The sequence below is a fragment of the Anastrepha ludens genome, chromosome 2 (assembly GCF_028408465.1).
Source record: "Anastrepha ludens isolate Willacy chromosome 2, idAnaLude1.1, whole genome shotgun sequence".
Classification (NCBI taxonomy): Eukaryota; Metazoa; Arthropoda; class Insecta; order Diptera; family Tephritidae; genus Anastrepha; species Anastrepha ludens.
This window is the reverse complement of record NC_071498.1, coordinates 130,807,625-130,835,386: the sequence shown is the minus strand read 5'-3', so window position 1 is coordinate 130,835,386 and position 27,762 is coordinate 130,807,625. Positions and strand designations below refer to the sequence as shown.

Below are 27,762 nucleotides of genomic sequence, written 5' to 3'. Positions count from 1 at the left end.
AGAAACTCAGTCTAATCATGTGAACGACATAACATTTTTACATATTACTGTACTTTACTCACTTTTCAACAAATCTTTCACAAAGCGGCACATTCAAAGCAGGACCGGATTTGACAGCTACCGCAGATTGGCACATTGCATCTGAAGCACTTGTTGTGCACACACGGTAAATCTGACCGACCGAAATCGAACTTGGGATGTGCACAAGACAATAGCGTCACGCCAACTAAATGAAAACCTGTTCAGTGGCGATGGTAGGGGGAGGGAGGAAGGTAGGAGGAGGGGCAGCTGTCAAGGTCAAGCAGTTTAGCCACTATTCCAGCACGAAATTCACTATCGGTCATTTTGACCGATGTTTCGTTATGAGTGTTAAACAAAAGACTTGCCCACAATCACTGGCGGCAATTGCGAGCTTGAGCGATTGTATTGTAAGTGGCTACCACGTACAAGTGGAACAACGGTGAGTCGGTGTAAGAGGATGCTAGACGCGCTTGGGAGAGAGATAATTCCCTACTTAAGTTTTTGAAGTTGGAAGCACAGATAAAACTTAAGGGGGACCACCACTGTGAACGCGTGAAAATTAAGTGATTTTCATGAATTTTTTTATAAGTAGGGATGATTATTTGAGGATCGGACAAATTATAATTTATTTAACATATATTCAACTATACTGACACAATTTTTTTTTTTTAATATAAAAAAATTACAATTGTTATTAATATTAATGCAATGACATCATAAAAAACTGATGCACCCTGCTGGCCACGATACAGCGGTGAAAAATCATCTGAAAGCAGAAAACCAAAAAATTCTTAATCTATACATTAATGGCTATCGTCGTACGTTGCGGTTTTTTTTATATTTTTTTTTTTTTGAGAAAATAGTGCAGGTTCGAAAAATGAGTTTGTGTTTTTACCCTTTTTTTGTTTTCGAAAGGCTTGAAGAAATATTAATTTTTGGAATTTTTAAAAACGGCTAAGTAGGACTGTAGCCAAGACATCTACAAAAATTAAAAAAAAAAATTAAAATCGGTTCATAAGTCTTCGAAAAATCGAGGGCACCCTGTTCTGAAAAGTCGTTTCGAGAAAAACGCATTTCGTTGGCCGTTGTAACTCACTACCTGCACTTATTGTATTGGGCATAACTTCGTCAATTTAAAAGATTTTAAGTTAACATTTATTTTACAAATTTTTGAATATATCTACTTTAAGAAAATGCAAAAAAAATCGATTTTTTTTTAAATCACAGTGGTGTTCCCCCTTAATAAAGGGTCGTTTCCTAGACGTTCCTAAAATTATTGAAACTTATTATTGAAATGGTGGATCTTTAGGAAGCAAATAATCGTTCGATTGAGTTGACAATTGAATTTTAGTGAAAATATTTAAAGGACGTGGTTCTATGGAGGTTGGAAAAAGGACTGACGTACCAAAAACTGGACTGTTGAGAATATGGCAGACATGGCGCAGCCATTTGCATTTGCATCCTTACAAAATTCAAATGAAATAAGAATTTAAGCCAAATGTTCATTATCAACGCAGAAATTTCGAGAATTGGTTCTTTGTTATGATACGCGTTTCTCACGCAAAATCATCTTTAGTGATGCAGCTCATTTCAGAGATGTAGATGCAGCCTTTGTTCCTTCCTGAAACCATAGCAAATAATAATAATAATTCCACGGCAGATCGATTTGTCAACAAACAAAATTCGAGTAATTTCAGTAATGTGGAATAATTGGCCCGTTTTTCTTCTATGAAAATGAAAGAAACTGTCAATGGGCATCGCTATAGGCAACTGATTGAATATTTTTTGTGGCCTAAGATTTAAGAAATAGACATAGACGATTTTTATTTTCAACAGAATGGAGTCACAGGTCATTTGACACGGGAAAACATTGCATTATCGCGATCTAAGTTTACCGATCGATTCATTTTTTGTGATGGTGACACAAACTGGATCATACAATATAAGTGCACTAGACTACCTCTGGTGGGGTTTTTTCAAAAGTAAAGTCTATATGAATAAGCCAGCAACGTGTCCACAGCTAAAAGACAACATTCAGATCGAAGTTGCTGAACTCAACTCAATGTTTTAAATTTATTTTATGGAAAGCGTTGAAAATTTTTTTTACAGATAATTTGTAAAATAATTGAAAAATATGTATAAAAAAATATTTTTTAAATCTTAATACATATGTATGTTAATTTGAAAAATGTACCGGAAAGTAGTTCATGCTCACTTTGGTTGGGTTGGTCAAAGTGGTGATTCATCCAGAATTCAACTAGTACCTCCGCACCCTTTTCAATGGCTATTTACAGCATGACTATATCCAGTCTGTGCGGTTTAAAAACCTTATTAGGTTGTTGCCGTCTACGCCAGATAGTTGTTTGAGACTCTCGAACAGCGGTTTGCCTAGGGTTGACATTCTCTCCTTCCATAAGGCAGCGCATACACAGAGCAAATGGATAATCGGTTCCTTTTTCTCGGGTTGTTTAGAGCTGTGGCAGTATGTGTTGTGAGGGATGCCCATTTTCACTGCTTATTCCCAACAAACTAAAAGCCAGTTATGACTGCCGTGAGCATCCAGGTTTCCCGTCATTTCCTGTACACCAATGAAGAGTGTTTGTTTGTGGCTGTAGATGGGCCATGGGCCATAACGTTCTGCTAATTTTGAATGCCGTCTGGTCTCCCCATCTACAATCCGCAATTCGGAGGTATTTTGAAGAAAATGCATTCCTGATTGCATCCAGTGGTGTGAATACCGATTCTGCAAGGACGTTCTTCATAGCAGATCCTCTTCTTGCCAGTTCGTCGGCTCTTTCGTTTTCTTCAATGCTCCGATGTCCCGAGACCCAGATTAAAGTAACGTTATGGTTTACGCTGAAAGGGGTAAGGTTATTTCTGCTTTTTCCCAGGAGTTTAGAGGCTATTGTAGCCTAATTTAGGGCCTGGATTACAGCTTAGAAGTCCGAAAGATAAGCAGTGTTGCACTTAAAAGAGAAATCTGTGAATGGTAGCTTACAAGCAACCCCAAAACTTCCCATCCCCCAGTACTTCCGCCTGTAACACACTGCAGGCATTAGGCGGACGTACAAACTTTTCAATTCTAAGTCTATGAGAATATACTTGTATACCAGCTCCAACACCACAATGAACCATCTGTGTAGGCTTTAGTATCGAAGTTGTTAAGTGAGAATCCCTCAATCCATTCCTCACGAGATGGAAAAAGAGTGGCGAAATCCTTGTTGAATGTTATGCTCACTTTAGTCAGTTTAAATTGTAACGGACTAATGGATGCTTCTTGAAAATCACTTTTTTGTGCGGAATTCTCCCACGGCTCTCAAGCTAGGCCTATATTGATGTACACATTTGAATGTTTATGGCAGAAATGTGTTTATGTGTACGTAAGTATGTATGTAAATGATATTCTTTATTCATTCCAAAATCTTGATTCAATTAAAATTTCTCAAAAAGAGCTCGCATTCACATATAAGCAGGTTAGAACGGGTCAATTTATGCTTAAAAAATATAATCGACTTTGTTTCGGCGACTGAAGTATTCTACTGGCAGTTCTAAACAAAAAAGTCCACGGAAGCATGTATTTAAAATGGATTTCGAGCCTCCTTATTTAAATTTTTTCTTTGTTAATCCCAAATACTCTGCGATTTTTTGGTTTGGCAAGTTTTTTTGGAACTAGAATACTACTCACTTCTGATTCAGAGGACTTAAATTCATTACATTTAGATGAACTCATCAACTATCAATAATTTTTGGGTGCGCCAGCGTCATCTTTGGTCATCTTTTCAAACTCGACGTTACGTTGAGTTTCTGATCGCTAATGTTGATTAACCAGCTAACAGCACTGACCATTTGCTAGCCAGTCAGCATTGGCGCATTATTACTTTGTTAAATTATAAAAAAAGGTGTGAAATATTCCAGTATTTGAAAAAAAAGACCTCAAAAAACACCCGTTATAAAGCTGCATGTATAAACTAATTGAACTTGGCTTGAAGTTCGAGTTGAACTTGTTTCGTGCCAATCACCATGTAAATACACTTTTATACCAAGATTACAGCTTCTTAGAAATATTCTCAAAAAAACATTTTTTCCATATCTGCCAACTTGCATGCATATATAATATACCTATATATGTATGAGTGTATAAATTTACTGTGTCTACATAAGCAAATAAATACCGGATTGCATATTGGCCTTTAGATTATTAATCTATAGATGCATAGGCGTACATATCAACCTGCTCCTAAGTTTGATTGCACCCAAAAACAAGTAAGCCTCCAAATCTACATATTTACATACATACGTAAATATATTTAGCAATTTTGTACGTAAAAATGCAGACATCGGAAAATTGAAAAATCTCGCCATTCCACAAAACTAGTCTACTTCAAAACGACACTAGTTCAAGTTTAATCCCAAATGCTTTCGGCAGTCCTGAAGTGGGCACTTCTTATTTAAGACAGCGCGTTTTTTGTTAGAACATTTAGCCGAATCGGTTTTTTTCAATAACCGCAGAAATGGCAAACAAAATTCCCTTCCGAAAAACACACTTGTGCCGGGCAACAAACGTATTTATCACTTGCCAGAGTTACAACTCTGGATATGCCAAAAACCGGGTTAAAACTAGTAAAATTATAAAAATCAGACAATTTTAAGTTTTATTTTTAGTATTAATTCTTTCATTCATTAATTTTTTCAAGCTTTGTTCGAATCTTAGGGTGCGACCAGAGTGAACGCTGATGCCGAGCGGAGCCGAGCCGAGCTTATTGACGCTTATTTTCATGCGAGAAGAAAATTTGTATATAACACAGTGAATGCGAGAATCAGCGCTGAAATTCTGTTTATTCCATGTGTTTTGCTCTTATGTCATTTAATTTTGTTGTTCATTTGTGTTTATAAAATTGCTGTACACGGTAATGGATTCATCTGATGACGAGTATTTTGCTTCTCCTAGTGTGATTAATGCAATTATTAACACAAAAGAGTTTGGAAAACATCAACAATCCAAAAAAGCGAGCAAAACGCTTTGAAACTGTTTTCTCGCACTCATCGGCTTTGCTCTCTGCTCTTGTCGGCGCTCACTGTGTTATACACAAGCTTATTTGTATTGACTTGTATGTAATCAGTTTTATCGCACTGACAATCTTTATCGCACTGACAATCTCGGCTCGGCTTTCAGCGCTCACTCTGGTCGCACCCTTACATATGTAGGTAAATGTACACATCATTTTTCAAAATTTGTATAACATAACATATTAAGCAAAGTTTCGATAAATATTTGCCTGATCGGGGGTTGCTTTTCTATTTAGTTACATTCATATACATATATAATATATGGGTTGAAAAGTCCCGGGCCTAACACATAGACGGCATTAGTTTTATTGCACTCACCTCTTTTTCAGTTAGTACTAAACTTAAAAATACAGCTGTTAAAATTGCATGATATTCTATTCATTAATTGTTGTGCTAAGAGTGACGCTACTTTTGCTATTTTCAAAACAATGGATTAAAAGAATTTCGTGTCTTAATTTTACACTGAAGCGAAGCAATGTCTTAAAAAGTATTATGAGGACTCCGCTCCATCAGAAGCAACAAGAAAACGATGGTTTGCGGACTTCAAACGTGGACGTAGAGACACATCATCAGTGTGGACGTCCAAATTAAGGGGTAACACCAGACAGCATAAAAAAAATACACAAAATCGTTTTGAATGATCGAAAAGTGAAGTTGAGTCAGTTAGCTGAAATCGTAATCGTAGTGGTAATAGTTGTACGGGTTAGGCTAAAGCCTTTATGCACTGCGACAGGATTGATCTATTGTACGCCCCTAATTTTTTAATTATAATTATTTAGTATACCGAGGAATCGAACCCGCTCCTTAGGAGGGAGCAATTGTAGGTCTTCCTCCTCCAGTAGGTACGAGCCCAGGATTCTGTGTCTCCTGTCGCCTAATGCCTCACAGTTGGTGATTGAAGTGTTCCATAGACTCCTCTCTGCAAGATCTTTTACTAGATAACCCTATTGTGTTAAAGTTTTTATTACAGGCAAAGTGACCTGTAAGTGCTCCACAGAGTAATCTGAGGCCCTTTTTATCTAGGGTTAGAGCAGATTTTGCTCTGTTAGCATTAAAGTTCAAAAACTTTTTGGGGTGGTTAAGGCCGTTTGTGCCGTTCCAGTGTTCACTGATTTTAGTTTGGATCCGTTTTTTGGTTTCCTGTTTTATATTATTTTTGTTAAAGCCGAAAAATGGGATTGGTCCAATAAATAGCCCTTCTGCCGCCTTTTTTGGCATAAAAACCTTCTCGTTTCCTTCGTGGCACTCATGTCCTAGTACCCAAATCAGTGAGACCTGATTATGAGTGGCCAGTTTGTTGAGTGCATTATTACACTCTATTAGGACTTTTGATTTGAATTTGAAGCTATTGAAGGCTTTGAGAACCGGTTGGCTGTCCAGAAGTATTTTAATTTTTACTTTCTCAAACCCTCTTTTGCATATGATTTCCACTGTTTCCATTATGGCGAAGAGCTCCGCAAGGAAAATCGTGGTATCTGTACTTAGTGTTAAGGATTTGTGTGCTCTAGGTCCCACTATTTCTGCTCCTACTCCTTGGAGCGTTTTGGAACCATCTGTGTACCTCTTTGTGAGCCACCATTTAGCCATGTTGGATTAGTGTTCCACTCTTCCCTAGACGTGAAGATAACCTTGAATCTCGTAAAGATATCCAAAAAAAAACGTGTTGGTTTTATATTGCATGAGCATTTGACTATGAGAAATCTCTGTTCGAAGTGGGTGCCGCGTTTGCCCGAAATCAAGAAAGTGTTGATGATTCTAGCAGTGTTTGGTCATGGCAAAACTACATGAATTGAACTTCGAATTGCTACCACATCCATCGTATTCGCCAGATTTGGCTTCCAGCGTCTATTGGCTGTTCGCAGACCTAAAACAAACTGAGGCCTATTTTGAGGCAAAAGATAAATCGTTCTACAAAAGTGGTGTTGAAATGTTAGAGCGGCATGTGATACCTCACCAGTTTATGACATATTTTATGCGCTGCAAGTTTAATGGAATTATTAATTTAAAATGGAACAATTACACACAGAAGTTAAAGGAAAACTAAGTGCACAAAAATAACGACAAATTGCAGTTTACATAGCTTAACTTGACATGACTTTGAAATGACAGTTACCATATGGCAAATACTATCAAAAAGTATCTGTACCACGTACCAACCCCCAAAAAGTATAAAGTAAAACAAAAACTACTTGCTTTGCTAACGAGTAATTACTTGCAAATACAGGTATCGAGGAATCAATAGCCACACACAAATACACTCAGCTGCGTTCGTCGTGCTCCGTTTAATGGGTTTGATTCTACCTACGGTTAAATTGCTCTAATAGGTTTGAGTATAATTAATTTAATTATTTGAGTAAAAGCGACTCTGCATAACTGTTATAAGTAATTCCTTTTAATTTAATTTAGTTCCTTTACTATTTTGATAATTTCTTAATGAATAATTACAATAATCACACTCATAAATCTACTAAAGCCTAAATATAAACCACTTAGAAATAAGAAATACTGTATAATTTGTATAATCTTTTGATAACCAAATATTATACCGATATTAATTACTTTTATAAAGCTAACTGATTGATTATTATAAGTACATGCATACCCTATGATCAAAAAGTACCGAGAATGTTTAATTTAAACGAACCGCGCACGTGGGAACCGGTCTATAATTTTTTCTTATGTTGGTAGGACTGTAAGACAAAATGTCATAATTTCTATATGAATTAAAACAAAATGAAAAAAAAAATCGCGGAATAAAATGCTTAAAAAAATGAATTTCGAGGCGAATTTTCCTACTATGTTTGCTTCAAAAAAATTAGTTTTGATATTTTTGAGAAAAACGCGTCTAATGTTTAAATACAACGTAACTAGACCTCTCCCAGCGCTCGAACGCAAAGAATAGAGTCGTCACGGTTGACGATTTATAATATAAGAAATACTTAAATTTACGTTCTAAAATTTTTTTGATATATTCTTAAAGGATTATATTAACATTTGTTCAAGCGTATAGCGTCCCATTTCGTAAATGTCAAACCTTTAAGTAAATTTTGAACACATTTGGCATGTCATTTGTGTTACCATTCTCAAAAAAATAGGTGGTTCAAAAAATAAACGCTATATGGCCCACCCTGTAGAAGCGATAACATACTCACTCAAAAGAAGGGAGACGCCTTTTCAGACGAAAAAAACCCGAGCAAGAAAGGCGTGCGCGAGAGGTACCCGAAGTGTACCGGGACAGGAATGATGCCAAAAAATTTTATCAGCAGGTCAAGCGTCTGGCCGAAGGTTACAAACCCAGAGTATCTTCTTGTACAGATGAAAATGGAAATCTGATTACATATACGAAGTTGATAGTGAGACAGATAAATTACTGGTTGGTGATAGTGCTACCAATACAGCTGCTATAGAAATGAACCCGGTACCACCAATTGAAGACGACGGGGTGGATATTTTCCCACCTAGCTATGACGAGATCAGTGTCCCTTTTCAGCGACTGAGGAACAATAAATCAGCCGAAGTAGAAGGACTCTCAGCCGACGGCAATGGGCTGATTGGGTGCATGCATCAGCTTATGAGTAAAATATGGCTAGGAGAAAGCATGCCCAATGGAATATCAGTGTTCTTTGTCCTGTATTGAAGAAAGGCGACCCTATTATATGCACCAACTACCGGGGAACTAATCTTACCGCCCCCTCATATAAGGTTCTGTCGAGCGGGTTGTGTTAAAGACTAAAACCATATGCCAGCTCACTGATTGGACCTTATCAATGTAGTTTTAGACCTGGGAAGTCCACCATCGGCCAGATCCCCACACTACGCGAAGTTCTGGAAAAAGCCCAGGAAAAAGATAACGACATAATTCATCACCTCTTTACCGATCATAAGGCTGCTTTCGATAACGCGATAAGGGATCGCCTATATGCCACAATGTCTGAGTTCGGTATTGCCGAGAACTGATTCGACTTTGCAAAATTACATTGAGCAACACGTCCAGCTCTGTCAAGGTAGGAAAAAACATCTGTGAACCTTTTAATACCGAGGAGGTTTCAGACAAGGCGGTCCACTATCGTGCGACCTCTTCAATTTCCTCATAGAAGGTCTACTGCGGAGAGCCGCTTTTCCTCGAAATGGCACTATTTTCACCAAATAGTGATGACGTCATTGGGAACTGCAAGCGACATGTTACCGCAGCATTTTCCGCTATCGAAAGAGAGTCAAATAGAGTGGGTCTAGCGTTTACCGAGGGTAAGACAAAGTATATGCAGTCCACTAGGAAAGATACGAGCCGTTTTGGATCCAGCATTTCAGCGCACAACCTTTGAAATTGTCAAAGAATTTATATATCTTGGCATCGCCATCACAACAACAAACGATGTCAGCCTAGAGTTAAACCGACGAATCACGCCTGCTAATAGGTGTTACTATGGTCTCAGTAAGTAAATGCGTACCAGGGACCTCTCTTGTCCGACAAAACAAGCACTCTACAAGACGCTCATCTTGTCCATGCTACTCTATGGCGCTGAAGCATGGGTCGTGTCGCAGACTGATGCTGTAGCTCTTGGAGTACTCGAATGAAAGATTCTTCGAAAAATCTTCGGTCCTCTTCGTGTTGGCAATAACTACTACCGCCGAATGAACTACGAGCTGTATGAGCACTACGACGAGGTTGACATAGCGGAGCTCATAAATATTTAGCGGTTGCGCTAGCTGGGCCACGTCGAGCGTATAGACGCAGAAGCTCCAGCAAAGAAGGTGTTCGGATGACAAGTGAGAGGACAACGACGTAGGGGAAGACCATACCTCTGATGGAAGAAACAAGTTGAGGGAACCCTATCATCGCTTGGACTAATAAATTGGAGAAGGCGCGCGCAAACCAGAGGAAGTTTAGTTATACTAAAAATAAGAAATATTCGTTTAAACGCACCTGAATAAGAAATCCGAAAACATTGAAGTGCTTAAAAAATAACCTTTTTTTGCGTTCAATTGATAATTGGTAAGTTTTTTTAACAAATCAAGTGCAAAATTATTTTAATAATATGCTTTTTAACAAAATACCAAAGGAAAATATCTTAATGATTATGGAAAGGTTCAAATCAACATGTGCCATAAGGAAGGCTATTAAAATCAAGAGGTTGGGCAAAGAATCGGAAGATCAGAGGCAGAGGTGCGCTCTTTTTAAAAAGGGTAAAACTTATGGCAAGAGAAAGCCTATGAAAGGCAATAAAAACTGACTAACCGCTAAATTAACCAAATTAAAAAGCATAGGTGGGCACACTGCATTATAAATTTACTGCATTACAAAAAGCAGTAATCAGTAAAATATTACTGATAATGAAGTTTAATTTGCATTACCAGTAAACTTTTACTGATTACTGAAAAAAATTGCAGTAAAAATATTTTTTTACTGATTACTGAAAAAAATTTGCAGTAAAAATATTTTTTTACTGATTACTGAAAAAAATTGCAGTAAAAATATTTTTTTACTGATTACTGAAAAAAATTGCAGTAAAAATATTTTTTTACTGATTACTGAAAAAATTGCAGTAAAAATATTTTTTTACTGATTACTGAAAAAAATTTGCAGTAAAAATATTTTTTTACTGATTACTGAAAAAAATTGCAGTAAAAATATTTTTTTACTGATTACTGAAAAAAATTGCAGTAAAAATATTTTTTTACTGATTACTGAAAAAAATTGCAGTAAAAATATTTTTTTACTGATTACTGAAAAAAATTGCAGTAAAAATATTTTTTTACTGATTACTGAAAAAAATTGCAGTAAAAATATTTTTTTACTGATTACTGAAAAAAATTGCAGTAAAATTACTGATAATATAATTTGATTTGCATTATCAGTATAATACTTACTGTTTATGGGAAGTCAAAATGTAATACACTCTCATCACGAAATCCAATCATTTATGTACTCAATAATTCTTTCTTTTTTTTTGTTTCTCTTATTTTCCTAAATAACAAAATAATAACTCCATAACTGTAACTGTCGTACAATCCAAACAAAAGAATTGGATGAAGATGCAAAGAAAAAAACATTCCAATAAATATTTATTCGATTTACAGAATCGATTAACCTACGTTTTTTCGTTTGTCAAATCAAGTTTACTTCAATATAATAATAAGTACACTTTAAATGCGAATTTAATAACTCCATGCATAACAAGGTTGAACTCGCTTTATGATTCCGTAAATAAGTTACTGGAGCACAAAACCAATTTAGCGGAATTGTGTTTCCGTTTAAAAATTCCTACCATTCTCAGTGGTGAGCTTGAGTACTTAGAGGAATACGTAAAGCTTATGAGACCTATTGCAGAAGCAATCGACTTCCTTCAGGGGGAAAAGACCATGTATTTTGGTTATTTCATACCCACTATAGTGTCCTTAAGAATAAAAATGCGTCGTTTGGAGCCTAAAAGTTTTAAGTATTTAACCGAAAGTAGCAAAAAAATGCATGAAGCTTGCCTAAAAGATTTGGAAAGTACTTTCTGATTCAGCCTGACGCTTGGGATGCTGTTATTGCCGCTATTTCTGTCCCTGACATTAAGTTGCGATTTGTGAAAGCTCTTTTAGAAACAGCTAAGCAAACAGAAGAGGAAGTTAAAAAAATGTTCAACACTTGTGTGGTCAAGTATGGAAAAGTAGCCTGTGCCAAAACTCGTATTCTACCTCAACCACCTCAAAAAACATTGTTTGACTTCGGGGATGAAAGTAATGGTGAACTTTTTACACTTGGTTTTCAATTAAATATTTGTTTTATGCATATATTTACTTAAATAGATATTAGCATACAATGTGGTTCCACTGACTCGGAAAATTATCTTCAAGAAACGCTCTTATACCTGGCCGAACGAGAAGAAACAACAAGTTGCCTAAATAAATATCAGGCTATTAAAAACGTATCTTTAAAATATAATACCCCATTACCGTCATCTGCACCTGTAGAACGGTTGTTTTCATTCGCTGGAATTTTAAATCGGTCCAGAAGGCAAAAACTCAGCGATGCAAATTTTGAAATGCTTGTGTTAAGAAAGGCTAATAGCTAATAGCAAATCAAATTATATTAACAGTATTCTTACGGCAATTTTTTTTAGTAATCAGTAAAAAAATATTTTTACTGCAATTTTTTTCAGTAATCAGTAAAAAAATATTTTTACTGCAATTTTTTTCAGTAATCAGTAAAAAAATATTTTTACTGCAAATTTTTTTCAGTAATCAGTAAAAAAATATTTTTACTGCAAATTTTGTTCAGTAATCAGTAAAAGTTTACTGGTAATGAAAATTAAATTGCAATATCAGTAAAATATTATATTTACTGCATTTTTACTGTTACTGCAAAGTGCCCACCTATGTTAAAAAGGAAGCCACAAACAGCTTTTTTTTTTTTTTAATTCGACGCAAATGAAAGAGAAGCTGGGTCAAGTGCGAAATTATTTTAATAATATGCTTTTTAAGATTTTTAACAAAATAACCAAGGGAAAATATATTAATGATTATGGAAAGGTTCAAATCAACATGTGCCATAAAGAGGGCTATTAAGATAGAGAGGTTGGGCAAAGAACCGGAAGATCAGAGGCAGTGGTGCGCTCTTTTTAAAAAAAGGCAAAAATTATGGCAAGAGAAATCCTACTAAAGGCAATAAAAACTGACTAACCGCTAAATAAACCAATTAAAAAGGAAGACACGAAAAGTTTTTTTTTTTAATTCGACGCAAAATGCAACATCAAACAAGCGAGTTTAGACTTCGCTCAAAAACATATGTAGTGGGAACCTGAGTGGGACAATGTTGTGTTTCCCGATGAAAAAATTCATCCTAGATGTACTAGACTCGTACAGTTGTTATACGTACGATTTGCGTCAAAAAGAAACTTTGGTGGAAGCAGGATTATGCTGTGGAAGGAGGAAAAGCGAAAATTTGCTTTATGTCGAACAAAATGAATTCTAAAATATATTGGATGTTGGACGTTGCTCTCATCTCATTTTTGGATGATAAAATGGATAAAGACAGCATTTTTCGCTTAAAAAGTGGCCTGCATGAAGTCCCGATTTGATACTAAAGCTCAAATTGTTGCAAAATTTAGTGAAATCAATGCCAAACGTAGTTTTAAGGTTATTAATAAACTAATTAATTACTCAGAGTTATGTAAGAGTGCATTTAAACGAATATGTGTGACTGTATAAAGACATTTGCTGCTTGTGGGCGTATCGTTTCAAAGATGTATGCGCAGGATGGTATTGCACTCATTGCTGCAAACTTTAAAAGAGTAGGGTGATTCTGTATTTGTTTATGTTTATACACAACCATTATCGGCTTTCGGCAAGTTTTTAAAAAATGTGATAGTTAAACATTTAACGTTAAGATACTGGAACCTTTCCACTAGACAGCGAGCTAGAAGGCAGCGGGCCATAAATTTAAGCAGCATTGATTACTTGCGTTCGTAATAATAGCAGCGCGACATGCTGCAATATTTTGACAATTTGTTTACTTTTTATTTAATTTTTTATATTTGTTATAAAAACAGAGCTGGCACTACAACAAAAACCATATAGCCTTAAGTTTCAAACTTTTAACAAAATCTAAAAAAAAATTCAAGAGATTTTCATCAATTTTTTTTTTCAAACTTTTTAATCGGAAATTTCGATAGCGCAGTTTTATAGTCCATTGAGACTTGGTATACTAAAGTTCAATTTTGAAGTGGCTCAAAAATCGTGTTGATTTTTAACAATTGACTGGACTCCTCATCCAACATTTTTCTAAAAATTCCGACTAAATAGTTCGAAATTTTGATAAAAGATATACCAAATACCGATGTTACACTGCTGGGAAATGTTAAAACTGATTTTTCGGTTTTCGGTTTAAAAGGTAAGACCACCGATTAAGACCGAAATTAAAAATAAGTTTAAACAAGAGGATTAACTAATAAAAAAAATATATATGGGGCATATATAATAGTTTTTAGAAACACCGATCTTTTCTGAGCATCCCTAGTGAGCAGCTCAGATGACATATGAGTATACAGTCCGCTATCGATAATAAAATTTAAAATGCTGTGAAATAGTTTTTTGAATGCTTTATAAATTTTTTCTACCCGCTCAATTCTTAAAAAGGTGTTGTACGACGTTTGCATAAAAACGGTGCAACTGCTGCTACAGTTCGAAAGCCGCCATATTCGCCCGCTTTAGTTCCACTCCCCGTGCTTGGAAGAGAACGCAACAATAGTTATACGAGCACAAGTACAATTATTTATTAGGTGTTTGAACTTCTTCTCCTCGTTATGGTGTGCGTCTTAAAATAGAGAGCCTGCCCCTTCTAAACGATAAATGGTTTTTATGAGAAGTTTTTTACGGCACTGGGTAAACCCAAAACTAAACGATAACGATAATCGACACATTAAAAGAAGATTATATGTATGTTATATATTGCGCTTACTTCCTTTTTGGGTATTTAACCGAGCTCCTCCTCCTACTTGTGGTGTCCGTCTTGATGTTGTTTCATAACTTGAAGGAACCTTATGTACAATAACATTGTATTTGGTTGTCTTGATTTTGTGGCGAGTGATTATCACTCCCATTAGCGCTTAACATATAAGCATTGCACTTATCTACGCCACTGCATATTATTACTACTTCCACACGGAAATTCGACCCACTGGTATATGATATTATAAAATGCTCGGCTGTAATTTTAAAATATTGGGACCGTGCGTCATACTCGAATTTTCACAATCTTGCGTGTCGAGAGGTAAGTAAGGTATGAAAACACTAAAGGTTATATAAAAACAAATTAATTTCCAATCGATAACATATACTTATGTATGTGTGTGCGTTTATTTATTTATTTAGGTCAACGTAGCCTCAGGCAAAGCAAAATATTCGATATGGAAGATAGTATAGTCATAACGCTATAAAAGTAACGAAAAAGTGAAAGGGTAGAAGCAATATTTTTTCAACTGCTTGAAAATAATCAAAGAATTTTTAATTTGTAACAATACTGAGAAAAAAAATGAAATTTTAGCTAAAGGGAAGTTATTCAAACCATATTTTCAAATCTATAGATTTACATTAGGTCTGTTCATGTAAAAATTATCCCGTAACTTGCCAGTAACTTAATTTCAGCAAATTCGCTGCAGAGAGAAAAATTTCAAGAAAAGTACATGAACGCAAAGCCAGATATAAGGATTATAAATATTAATAGCGTTCCCATGACGATCGGTTCTTCGTTACCGGAACGACGCGAATTTATATCCGGCCAAGGACTGTCACTTCAGTAGCATTCCCCATATATTATATGTATGGGAATATTTCATGCTGCTACAACATAAACAACAACTATAAATATAGGGGACTGCCAGTAAATCTAACCTACAAATTATACAGAGAAGTCCATCTAAGATACTGAGAACAATCACAAACGCTGATTGGTGCATAAGAAATTACGATATTCACCCAGAACTTGGCATAAACACAGTCAATGAAACAGCTAAGCATATCTTGCGACTACTAGAGCACAAAAACCCCTAAAAATGAGACTAATACCGGCAAGGGAACTTCAACCAAGAAGACTTAAGCGCAAAACACCCACCAATCTTGCCCGTATTTTAATATAAATATAATTTGAGAAATCTGTGTTACGTTAGGTAGGTAGGTTTGGCAGCCGCATCGCACATAGGCACAGCGATGCCACTTAGACCACGAAATGGGTCCGTTGTGAGCCGGAGGGGCTGGGCTTCATTTCACCTTCTAGATTGAGCCATCCGAGCTTTAGACAAAGCGCAAAAGTTTGTTGATACCTAAAGTGTATAGCTTTTCCACATTCATTAAGTAGGGCCTTAAATATAGATTCCTGCTTCTGGCTAGAGCCAGGCTTGTGCAACAAAAAACGTGTTGCAACCAACTCCTCTTCATTTCCACAACTAGGACAGAAATCATGTATGTAAACTAATCTCCTTACGTGATTTCCTATGAGACAATGTCCTGTGAGGGCCCCTACTATAGTTCTAATTTGAAGTCTACTCAATTTTATAATGTTCTTGGATAGACGTGAATTTAACCTTGGCCATGTTTGCCTAGCAATTTCACAGGTATTGGCACAAATCCATCTTTGATTTACAGAATTGATTAGCGCGTCCATAACAAGTAGCTTGAAAGTTGCGAGTGTAACCCCGATAAAATTATTTATGTTTGGCATACAGCTAACTTCTTTTGCAAGTTGGTCAGCCCTACAGTTCTCTGGTATATTTCTGTGGCCTGGAACCCAGCATAAGATAAAACGATATTGTTTAGCCATTTGCTTAAGAGATTGGCGACCATGTAAGACACTCTTTGATGTTATTGATTATGAATATATGTATATGTATGTATGTTTGCATTCCATTCAAATGCATGTAATGGAATGAAAATTTAGGCATAAATACTGCTGCGTTAACTTGTACAAATGTGAGTAAAATGTACGCTCCATGTAACCGTTTACAATAACAACCACTGGCGTAAAAAGAACGCTGCCTCGTTTATACTGTGTGTTGACGAAGAAGTAAAGGAGATTTTAACCAAACATAGTTACAAACCTTCTCCACATGTGTCTCTTCAATGTGGCAAAGTTTGGTTAAAATCGGTTGAGCCATTCTCCGTAAAGTTCATCACAACGCGAAAAACGGCTGAATTTTTATATATATAGAAGATTACCATTAAAGTCAATAATGCTTACTTGCAAGGGAAAGGTACATTATAATTCCAACCCCTCACATCAATTAAAAATTAAATTAATAATTTTAAATTAATTTAAAAAAATTGGAAAAAAACCTTTATTCAAAAATTCGAAAAACTATTATTCACTTAAAGTTCCTTTTGACACTTTTCGTTTTCTCAGGTGGCTGTCAAAGATGAATTCCGAAACTATGGCATGAGTGAAGTAAAAATTCACTTACTACTGCGTGAGCCTTGCGCGAAAGAATCGTGACATTCGAAAATTTATGGCATTCTCCACTTTAATGCGCCTATGTGTTTTCCGCTATTGTTCACTTCATTTATTTAAAACCAGTCATAAAATAGGAAGCCATAAAATTATATGAAGAATGTCTAAAAATTTCACTAGACTGGCTGACAGAAGTAGAGAGCAGCAACAACTGAAATAAATTACTATGCTCTTGTAAGCAAATTCGTATTGCCAAGGCAGCATTTCTTTTACTAGACAGCCAAGTGTGTGATTCCAAGTCATTGCCTGCGGGCTACCCACACATTTATTACAATTTGCGTAATCATATAGCCCAATATAAAAATACGGATTCTTGGCGCTCCTTTTTTATGAATGGACAGGAATGTATATATGGGAATTCATATATATGTGTATGTATGGGAGTATGTGTATGTAAGTAAGCACATACATTTGTATGTATAACTTGGCGCATATATTCCAGACGTACATACATATGTAGACTGCGCTTGCCCTAAAAGTTTTTTTGGATGCGATTTTTTTTTTTTTTTAATGCATAAAGCTTAGGTTTATTCCTGAGTGACAGAAAGCACTTTGGAGTTGCCATTCACACTGCGATAACATTTCATAATCTATTTATTCGAAAGGCTCACCGCACCAAGCCACACATAAACTTACTCGAGCAGGACGTGCGTCATTTTAAGGATATATTATATGTGTGCATATAAGTACATATAAATCAATCAGGATACAACTTATTCCATTATTCATTTCATTTATGTATACATTTGTGTGCATATGCTCAATTGAAGACTTTGCATTGTATTGCTCTAACCGTAGCAACGCCGACAACTTCACGACACATATCAATATGTGGGTGCAACCAACAGCACACAACACATCTATAGTCCTTGGTGTCTGTCAAGGATGCGCGCAATTAAAGTCAAGGATATAATACATACATGAAAAAGTTAGTTGAAGCAACTGCAACAAATGCTTACCTCAATGTTGCCCATCGTTTGGAAGGCCGTGAATACGAACATAAAGCCGAAGCCCAATATAATGACATTGACGAACTTCAAATCCATGTTTCAGCTAATGTGTTGTGCGTATGGTAAAATATAAATTCAATTTAAATGCAAAATAATTGTGTAGGACGTCAATTTCAGCACTTCAGCACCGTCTGAAACGTTTAATATTGTACTTGTGTAGGTCGGTTATTTAGTGTGGGCGGTTATGGTGGTGGTGGGTCGGTTACAAATTGTATGCCCGACGATACCAGCTACGCAGACACACGTATATCCACTAGAAACAGCCTCCACTTCCGCAATCGCACGTCCTCGCTCGTCCGTAAACCGTAAATCCGTTTCAATGTGAAGGTAAAATGTTCACAACCGAGTTTTTAGCGTAAATTGCAGGTAGTTAGATATACGAAAAAAGTATATTTCAAATTGAATTTGATGATGCTACCACGTCAGTTTATTTGTTTGCACTGCATTACACTTATTTACGTTTCTAAAATTCAACGTCAAGCAGATTAAATCTCGACGAACGGCGCAATAAGAAAACACGAAGCATTTTTTAAAGCTGCACCATAAAATTCAGTAACCGTAGCAATGTGGTTGGGTTGGTTATTTGTGTGTGGGTGGTGATTGCGACTCCCCATCGACTATTAGCTAATGTCAATGTTTGACGGAAGTTTTTTACCTTAGACTGCTTTTCACTTTTCTTGAAGTTTATACACAATTTTTGTATGTAATGTGGTAAAATTATACAAAGTCACTTGTTCAATTTATAATTAAGCAATATTTAAAAAGAAAGGCAGGTTAGATAGCGTCCAAGTGTAAACTAAAATGCAAAGCTTATGAAGTTGGTGAATGAGCATCTACCAGCGAGACTGCACATAAAGTTAACTGAACCGACGTTTCTGACAAAGAACGACGCAATGCAAACACGACTCATGCGATGTTGTCAGTAGGCAAAAGCGAAATGAGAACTGGAGTCTGAAGCCCCAGTTCTATTATACTATATAGCAGCCCCAAACGCAAAGAGCGCGACAATACACAACCCCACAAAGTATTGCACACAGAAGAGCGATTGCGCGCTGGCACCTTGCTTTTGATAGATAACAATTTGGTTGCTCGGAGAGGGATACGGACGCGCGAACCCTTTGATACAGAGAACCTTTATTGCATATTTATATTGTATATGTATTATTATGCTAAACGTTCTCTAGCTGATGTTTTTTGATATTTGTATAACAACAGAAATACCGACGAATATATGTCGATAGCACACGAGCAAAAAGTAAATAGAAAGCAGGCAAAAGCGCACAGAAAAAATTAACCAGACACTTCCTAAATTAATGTTGCCAGCCTGCGTTTTGAGAGAGAGTATAGAAGACAACAAATAATACATTCACATATGCATTAATCACCTATAAATCCACCAAATTAATCTACCCGTTCACACATGTAGATTACCTGCAATCAACTGTCAATATTGCTTTGAGAGGTTTTTCTTCATAGAAATTATTTATATTTCGGTGTTTTAGGTTTCTTTAATTATTATTAACGATATGAAAAAAATACAAGGAGAAGGAATAGCAATTTAATTGCGCAATTGGCTGCTAATAATAAACAGTTGAAGGAAATCCGTATGCGACGTTTACTGAGGTTGCAAAAAATTATGGCAGCAAAACGCATGCGAAATTTGATTTTACATTGTATAATAAGCAGGAACAGGCCAAAGCGTTTATGGAGACACGTACATAAATAATTAATATAATAAGTAACGTGTGTCCGTGTATTCTAGGTGAGGCATGGCAAGTTGTGGGAGCTAGACATTCCTTGCAGCACCGACCAGTTTTTTAAGGAGTGCTTCAGGATGAGCCGGGATTCATTTGCTTTTTTATGTAACAAAGTCATGTCTATTGCAAAAACTGATACAACGTAAAGGAAATGCATCCCCTAAAACAAACGTGTCGCGATTGCTTTATATGCGCTTGGTTTTTCAGCTGAATACAGGACGATCGGCAGACTGTTCGGAGTATCAAAAGGAAGCGTATGCAATATTTTACAGAACTTTTGTTGAGCGGTCTGGGACAAGCTCGCTCCTAAGTATTTACCCAGCAGATTTCTTACCCAAGGGAAAATTAAAGAGTGTGTTAAGGGGTTTGAGAAAATTGGATTTCCACAATGTTGGGGTGCTGTCGGTAAGTGTGTATGTTTTACTTAATGCTCAAAGATCTCATATAAGTTTAATTAACTTCAGATGGATTCCATATTGAAATAAGACCCACAGTCAGTGATGCTGCAGACTATTATAACTATAAGGGCTAAGGGCTGGTACTCAATGGTTTTACTAGCCCTCGTTGACCACATGTAGGAGACTCAGTGTTTCGCTTTACAGAGTTTTTGATTTGAAATTTGATTAGAATTATGTCTACAAATCTTTTTTCTTTGCCGGCTTCCATTTTATTTAGTTTTTACTTTGACGTTTTTCCTTACACGCGTAAAAATAATGACGTATTACACAGAAAACTCAGGGTTGTATGACAAAAAGTATGGTTATTATCTAGGATTATTTTATAATCTCAGATTTTGGGAGAGAAATTTTGTATGGGAAATCTCGCTTTTTAATTACGGATTGGGAGTTATGCACGAAAAAGTAGATCATCTACTTATATGTGAACGTATTATTAGTTCAAAATTAATGCTTTACATAAATGGTATTTTAAAATACGCACCTGGATGTTGTTTCAAAATAAAAAAAAATAAAGATTAAAAATAGTATTATTATTGTTTATTAATTAACAAATTAACTCGTTAATACTGGACGGACATTACCTGCCAGGGCTATCAGCTATACAAAAATTATGTAAAAACAGCTGGTCCAACTGTTTTGTATTGCAGTAAAAGCCATGTTTGTACTTACATACTAAAAACTAAATATGGGAAATTCATAATTAAATTAAATTAAATTCGGGATCGGATATGCTCTATGAAGCTGCTGACAGCGATTATATTTTCGAATGTAGGATTTTTAATAATTCAGTCCAGTTCTTCCTGAAGTAATGATTTCTGGCGTCTACCAAAATGGAGTAATCTTCAAATATGTGGTTTAAGGAGAGATCTCCTCCGCAGTGTACGCAGAATGGAGATGGGTACTCGGTCAGAATATGTTCGTGCTTGTCAATAGAGTGGCCAAGCCGTAGACAGGAGAAATGTTTTATTTGAGTTTTCCATACGCCGGTGGGGTATTGTGGGGATATATATTCTCGGTTAACGGTAGGGTATGGTAGTGGGTGCAATTAATTAGCCTTTCTACGAGTAGTTTCGTCTTGGTGTTGAGATATCGTCTAATTGTTGATTGCATATCCTCACATGTGGGATCTTTTGTTATCGGTGCTGAGAAGGCTTTTTTGGCCGCACTGTCTGCCATCTCGTTTCAGTGAACTTCTATGTGACTTGGTTTGTTTTAAAATAAAACATGACAAATAGTATCACTACTTATTCATTTTTTTTTAATGCGTCTCTTAGCAATTAAAAGTGAAAAATTGCATCATTTAGATAAATGTCCACCCTGAGCACGTTTACAAGTAAAGTCCGCCAAACAGTCATAAAGCATTCTTGCCTAATAATTGAGAACGTCGAGATTTCAATGTTGAAAGTTATTCAACAACACTTTGCGTTAGAGCAACAATATTCTCAACAGAATATCCAGTTATTGGTCTGCTAGAGTTTTTCCTATCCTAGACAGAACCAGTTTCTTGAAATTTTTTCACCAATCTTTGAATTGTCGACTCGTTCGGGCGATAATTTCCCTCAAAGCAAATTACGAATTTTCTGATATGTCGTTCTTGAAGATCCCCCATTTCCATAATAAGTTTCAATAATTTTAACATATTGTTCTATCGTGCAAATCTGTACATCTGTCTATTTGGTAAATGTTAAAGATGACATAAAACCAAATACTGCCTAGGAATTATTCACTGATATCTAGCCGACACGTTTGAAAGACCATTTATATATCTACATATGTATATTTATATAGGAGCAGTTTTTCAGTAAAGGGCTAATTATGGTTAATTTTTAAGCTAAGAATAATCTAGAAGCTACCCAAGGTTGCTCGAAATAGAAGTTGAATGGCTCAAAGTTAGCTGGCGAACAACATTGTTGAAACAGATTTTCCAAACGATTCAACATGGCCTGAAAAGGAAGAGGAAATGTGGATTATGGATTAGAAAAATAGGTATTGGATGGTGTGAGCTGTCGCTACTGATAATTTAATAATTTGTTCAAAAGTTAAAAAAGGTTGAAGAAAGTATAAATCGCCAGTCTTATTTGGGGCAGACTCGTTTATTACTTTCTGGAATATTTAAATAATGTTGAACTGCTAAAAAACTCGCCTCTTGATGCTGTTTTTCTTTTCTTAGCTGAAAAACAAAATTAGCCACGCTCACACAGATGTTTAGTAGATTTCCACCTAGGCTAATTGAGTACTGGGAATGGCATCTTCGAAAACGGCTACTTTATTTTTCGCAATTTTGACAAGTCTGACGTCAGATAACTTACCAATACAAACAAACGAACTAAACAAAGAAAAGGAGGAGGAATTACATGTTAGTGAAAATTCGGTGAATGGTTTGGTAATACTGTGGCTTGTCAGATTTTAACTAAACAAACTAATGAAAAGGAAGTGCTGCGTGTTCAATTGTGAAAGCTCAAATAAATATAATGCCTCCAAATGCAGTTTTTTGCGTGTATTGTCGATTAAAATCTTGTGTTTGGTTCTCCCCATTGCTTTCGCCTACTCTTCCTCTTCACAAACAAGTAATTCCCTTTCCTTTTATTTATTTATTCATGGGCTCTGACAACACAGCGAATTCGGAAGACATAACTTGGTATTCTATCATCCTTGAATTTGGACAAACTAGTCAAAATAGATATTTATCAAAGCGAGTTCAACTATTTTTCAAATTCTTGAAATAGTTTTCGACTGCGTAAAAATGGAGATATTCTGGTATATCTAAACGCAATATAAAATCATGATAAATTATTAATCTGGCAGCTTTGGGCCATTCGCCTTATGTGTTGAATAGCAGTAAATACTATTTAAATAATTAAACTTATTAAACAACTTATTATCTAGCGTTCAATATTTTTAACCGGGTTGAAAAAGTATATTAGAATTCTCAAAAATATCTTCTTAACAAAGTTCAAAATATTGTTCTAAAACTTTAACATTAAACATTTAACAACATTCCGACCATTATCAACACTAACGCGCTCGCCTAAAAATAGACAATAGTTTTGTACGAATAATAAAAGGTAGTTGTACAATAATTGAAAGCAATCAGGGCTTTATTAAAGGAAACACTGTGCCGCATATATTTATACAATTCCATGCTAATATGAATACATATATTTTATAAATAAAAACGCAAAGAATAAAGAGGCCATACAAAAATCCGCATACGAATTGAGACATTTTACAAATTGACTACCTGAGACAGTGGCAGTATCTACACAAATTCGGTTGGCTTGTATACCGCTAATTGAATTAAGTAAAACATCACTTTGAGTTCTTCCATACAACTCGCACTGCCAAAGTTAATCCATAACTGAAACGCTAAAAAATGGAGCCAAATCTCATACAGCAACTCATCAACGCAACCGAAAAGGCAGCTAATATTGCACGTGTCTGTCGCTCCAATGAGGCTTTACTGAAGTTGTTGGTGCAGGAAAAAACCGGACCGGAAGCGAATGCGCGCTTCGAACACGATTTCAAAACCCTCGCTGATGTGCTAATACAAGAGACCATCAAACGTGATATTGCTGCTGTGGTAAGTGGTTTTAGTGTGGTTGTGTGGTGCCTTAGTTACAGGGTTAATTATTATTTCAATGGATCTACCAAAGTTTCCTGCAATGCGCGATGCCATTAAAGGCGAAGAATCGCCGAACTTTACAAATGCGGATGGCGAGTCAACGGTTATAGTCGTAGGAGAGACAGCAGAGGAAACAGCACAGTGTCTGGCGGCGATACTAAATGGTATTTGCATATTTTAAACTTGCCTTTTGAATTTATGTATATACAAATGTAAATTTGTTTTTCACCCCCCTAACTTCAGTCGAAGCGGCGGAAGTACTTGCCGGTGAAGTGCATCGCGATGTGGCGTACGAAGAAGCGCTTTTGGGTGAAATTCCAGTGCTGCCAAAAGATTTGGATTATAGCAACTTGGGTATTTGGATAGATCCAATTGGTAAGGCCTAACAATCATTTGTTGCAACGCTTTCCATTGATGCCCCGCATTTTTCATAGACGGCACTGCTGAGTACATATCTGGCGATAGCATTTTCACCGACTTTCCAGGCATAACTTCAACTGGTTTAGATTGTGTTACCGTGTTGGTTGGCGTATACGAACGCACGACTGGTATACCCGTGATTGGTGTTGTCTCCCAACCTTTCCACAACAAGCTGGATGAAAATGTGTACCGTTCACTAGTGTTCTGGGGTGTTTGTCTACCGGACTTGCAAGCGAATAATTGTCAATTTGAACGACCAGCGCGCGAAAATCGTTTGGGCATATTCTCCAGCTCTGAAAATGGTGATATACTACAACACATTATGGAGTTGGGCTATGAGTTCGCATTTGCAGCTGGTGCTGGCCATAAAGCATTGAAAGTTATTACGTGGGAAGTGGATTTGTATTTGTTAAGCAAAGGTTCGACTTTCAAATGGGATACTTGTGCACCACAAGCCATATTGCGCTCGCTAGGAGGCGATATCTTCAGTTACCGGGGTAGTATTAGTGAATGCAAGCCAATACCACTTAGCTATCTGGAGGAAGATGAAGAGAAGGAAAATACTAAATGCAATAAAGATGGCTTAGTCGCGGTGCGTGATGTGAGCTTAATGGATGATTTGTTGACGAATTTGGCCGGCTAAGCATAAACGATGGAAAGTAAATTGAGTTAATGAAGGAAAAAGCAGAAGATTTGGTTCTCAAAAAATATAAATAGCCAGGTGCATGTTGGCATTCCTTTCTACTTCCATATATGTATTTGTATGTGTGGACTTTTGCTAGAGTCTCATTATTTTGCTATTGCTATTATTTGTAATGATGTTGTTGTTAAAGTTATTTTGGCATGGTATTTAAAAGTAAATATATTGTATTTTAGCATAAATTATAAGGCAAGTGCAATGTTAACAATCAAAGCTAAATATTATACTTAATTTTGTGATGCGTGCAAATACGCTTTGGACAAGTATACCTACATATAAATAGGTCTGTTTATGTAAAAATTATCCAGTAACTTAATTTCTGAGAATTCGCGCTCAAAGTGAAAAATATCAAAAACAAAAAAAAAAAAAATGCTGAACGCAAAACTAGTAACAATTTGCAAATTTTACGAACAGCTGATTAAAATGTTAGGGGAAAAAACAGAAAAATTAGAAGAATTTTCAGTGGAGCTACCTCGTATTTAACTAAAAAAAATGAAGAAAATAAAATGCAAAATAACGAGTTTAGCATTACATCGTTGTTTTTTTTTGTCCACAATAATTTCTTCCTTTTCATCTTCGTTGTCAGTTGAAATTACCCATTCAATTAGAAATTGTGTTGTTATGGCAAACAGAGCTTTCTTCATATGCATCTTTGTATGTTTATATATTGCCAAATTAGTTAAGCGGTTACATGGGTTTCGTCGGGTAAGAAAGGCCTATTTTCAATATTTTTTCTTCTATGTAAAAAATTATTTATTTAATTCAAACTTTTTTCTGTCTTATAGATACATATTTAAAGAATAATTTCAGAAATTTTCAAAAAAAAATTTAAACTCCTCCATTGTGACGTCACTTCCGGTGACCCCTCGAAAAAAGTTGCGTCCGCGTTGTCAGCATAACTCCTGACAGGCTCATCAAAAATGAAAAAACAAAAATAAGTGTTTTAGTTAAGACCATAAACTCGTGCTTGAACGAAGGAAAGAAAAAAAGTAAAACTCGGAATTTTGGCAAACATTCTTCCAAAAAAAATGAAAATTTCGGTCAAATTTGATTGACATTTTGTTTTTTTTAAATAGTTGTAATTGAAAAAAAAAAAAAAAAAAAATCCTTCGATCAAGCCCGAGTAAATTGTATTTCGAACACCTGTGTAAAATTTCATCAAGATCGATTGAGTAGTTTTCGATAACATTGACAACCGACTTTGAAAACACAGTTCCGAGAAAAACGCATTTAAAGTTTGAGTAACAATAAAAGTGGCTTGGAGTGTACACATTCCAAAGGCTGTATCTCCGAATTTATTTTTCGGATCGACTTGAAAATTTAGGATAATATTCCTGAGATGTTGTAGAAATTAATAAGCAAAACAAAAATAGATCGATTTTTTGAACCAACGAAACCCATGTAACCCCTTAATAACCAAAAAGTACAAGCATAAAACACAAAAGGCATCTTCAATACTTTCGATTTGTATTTTGGAAACTGCAGCAACGGCGACTGTAGGCTGTTATACAGAAGTGCATTGCTTCATATTATTAGCCAATTCCTATTTAATAAACTTAATATATTTTATCTAAGATATGTTCACTTACAATCTGCATTTTAATCACTATTTTATTTTTTAATTCAGAACTTTGACTCAATTCGCAATTGACATTTCTTAAATTTTAGTTCAAATTTATTTACTTGCAATCTCCATTTTAATCACTATTTTTATTAATATTTAGAACTTTGACTCAATTCGCAAATTCGAAATTGTTTATTTTTTCCTTCCGATCAGCTGTTTTTCTCACTTACGAGTAAAAATTTATCCAGCAAAAACTTGCGACTTCCCCTCAAAATGTAATGCCATTTAGCTCTCTCACTTTCCCCTACTTTGCAAGTCTTTTGGATGCATGAACGCCAAAGCTGCGTAGTTTGTAACAATTGCCACAACTTCCTTGCTTCATGAACAGACCTAATATTATATTTATAGTCACTAAGTTTGCTTGGGAATATTATTTTATTGATATTAAAATCAAAACGCAGTTTTAAAAGCTACATTAGCTACTGTAGCTGAATAATGCTATAAAACTGTAACTTCATTTAGTATTTAAACAAATTAATACACTTTGCATAAACTTCAGAATTTATTGCTCTCTCATCGACCTGGCTACCACAAAATGCGTATCTGATAAAAAATGAACGACCTTGCCGTTTTTTGATTTTTCAAAGTAGTTCAATTGAAATCTATGTTATTTAGCAAAGATCACCACCACCCTCCAATAAACCTAATTCTCAATCGAGTGTTCCTCGATAGATGTTAAAACATTTTATTGGATTTATTGTTTTTATTGTTTCCAATACACATTATGGTACGCTATTGCAAATACAACTAAATAAACAATGACACATTATTGTAAGACATTACCAATACAAAAATAAACAAAAAATCAAATCAAAATACTAATTAAATGTAAAAATTGTAAAATATATGTACGCGAAATTCTTTGATGTTTCAAAACAAAAAATGTGTACAAATATTTATTATTAAGTTAGCTGCAGAATAAGTTTACATTTTCAATACATTAAATTACAACAGATGCACTTTGAGAAAGAAACGTTAACATTTAATACAATATATCTAATCTTTGTAAAATTATTTGTTCAAAATGTGCATTAAATATTAATGGCTGAGCAAAAAACACAGCAACATAGACACATACAGGGAGCGGTCGTAAAGACAAG

At 35.5% G+C, this 27,762-nt stretch overlaps 2 protein-coding genes across 2 annotated transcripts in view; one reads left to right on the top strand and one right to left on the bottom strand.

The window, feature by feature from the left end:
• The window catches only part of LOC128855341 (UNC93-like protein MFSD11), a 56,682-nt gene extending 37,377 nt beyond the window's left edge, over positions 1-19,305 (bottom strand). The window contains exon 1 of the mRNA XM_054090185.1: positions 18,031-19,305. Coding sequence (XP_053946160.1) covers positions 18,031-18,117 — 87 coding nt within the window. The 5' untranslated portion in view covers positions 18,118-19,305. The remainder of the gene's footprint in view (positions 1-18,030) is intronic.
• A 3,882-nt stretch (positions 19,306-23,187) lies between these two features.
• Positions 23,188-27,754, top strand: LOC128855338 (inositol polyphosphate 1-phosphatase). The gene is made up of 4 exons (XM_054090179.1): positions 23,188-23,876; positions 23,950-24,082; positions 24,162-24,293; positions 24,353-27,754. Exons 1-4 carry the CDS (start codon positions 23,670-23,672, stop codon positions 24,979-24,981), a joined length of 1,101 nt encoding a protein of 366 aa, XP_053946154.1. The 5' UTR covers positions 23,188-23,669; the 3' UTR covers positions 24,982-27,754.
• Positions 27,755-27,762: the final 8 nt, after the last annotated feature.

Bases quoted from the DNA above. Each gene is read 5' to 3' on its own strand.
- LOC128855338 (XM_054090179.1), top strand. From the start codon at position 23,670: ATGGAGCCAAATCTCATACAGCAACTCATCAACGCAACCGAAAAGGCA. The intron at 23,877-23,949 runs GTAAGTGGTTTT...GATCTACCAAAG, and splicing joins AACGTGATATTGCTGCTGTG to TTTCCTGCAATGCGCGATGC. The intron at 24,083-24,161 runs GTATTTGCATAT...CCCTAACTTCAG, and splicing joins TCTGGCGGCGATACTAAATG to TCGAAGCGGCGGAAGTACTT.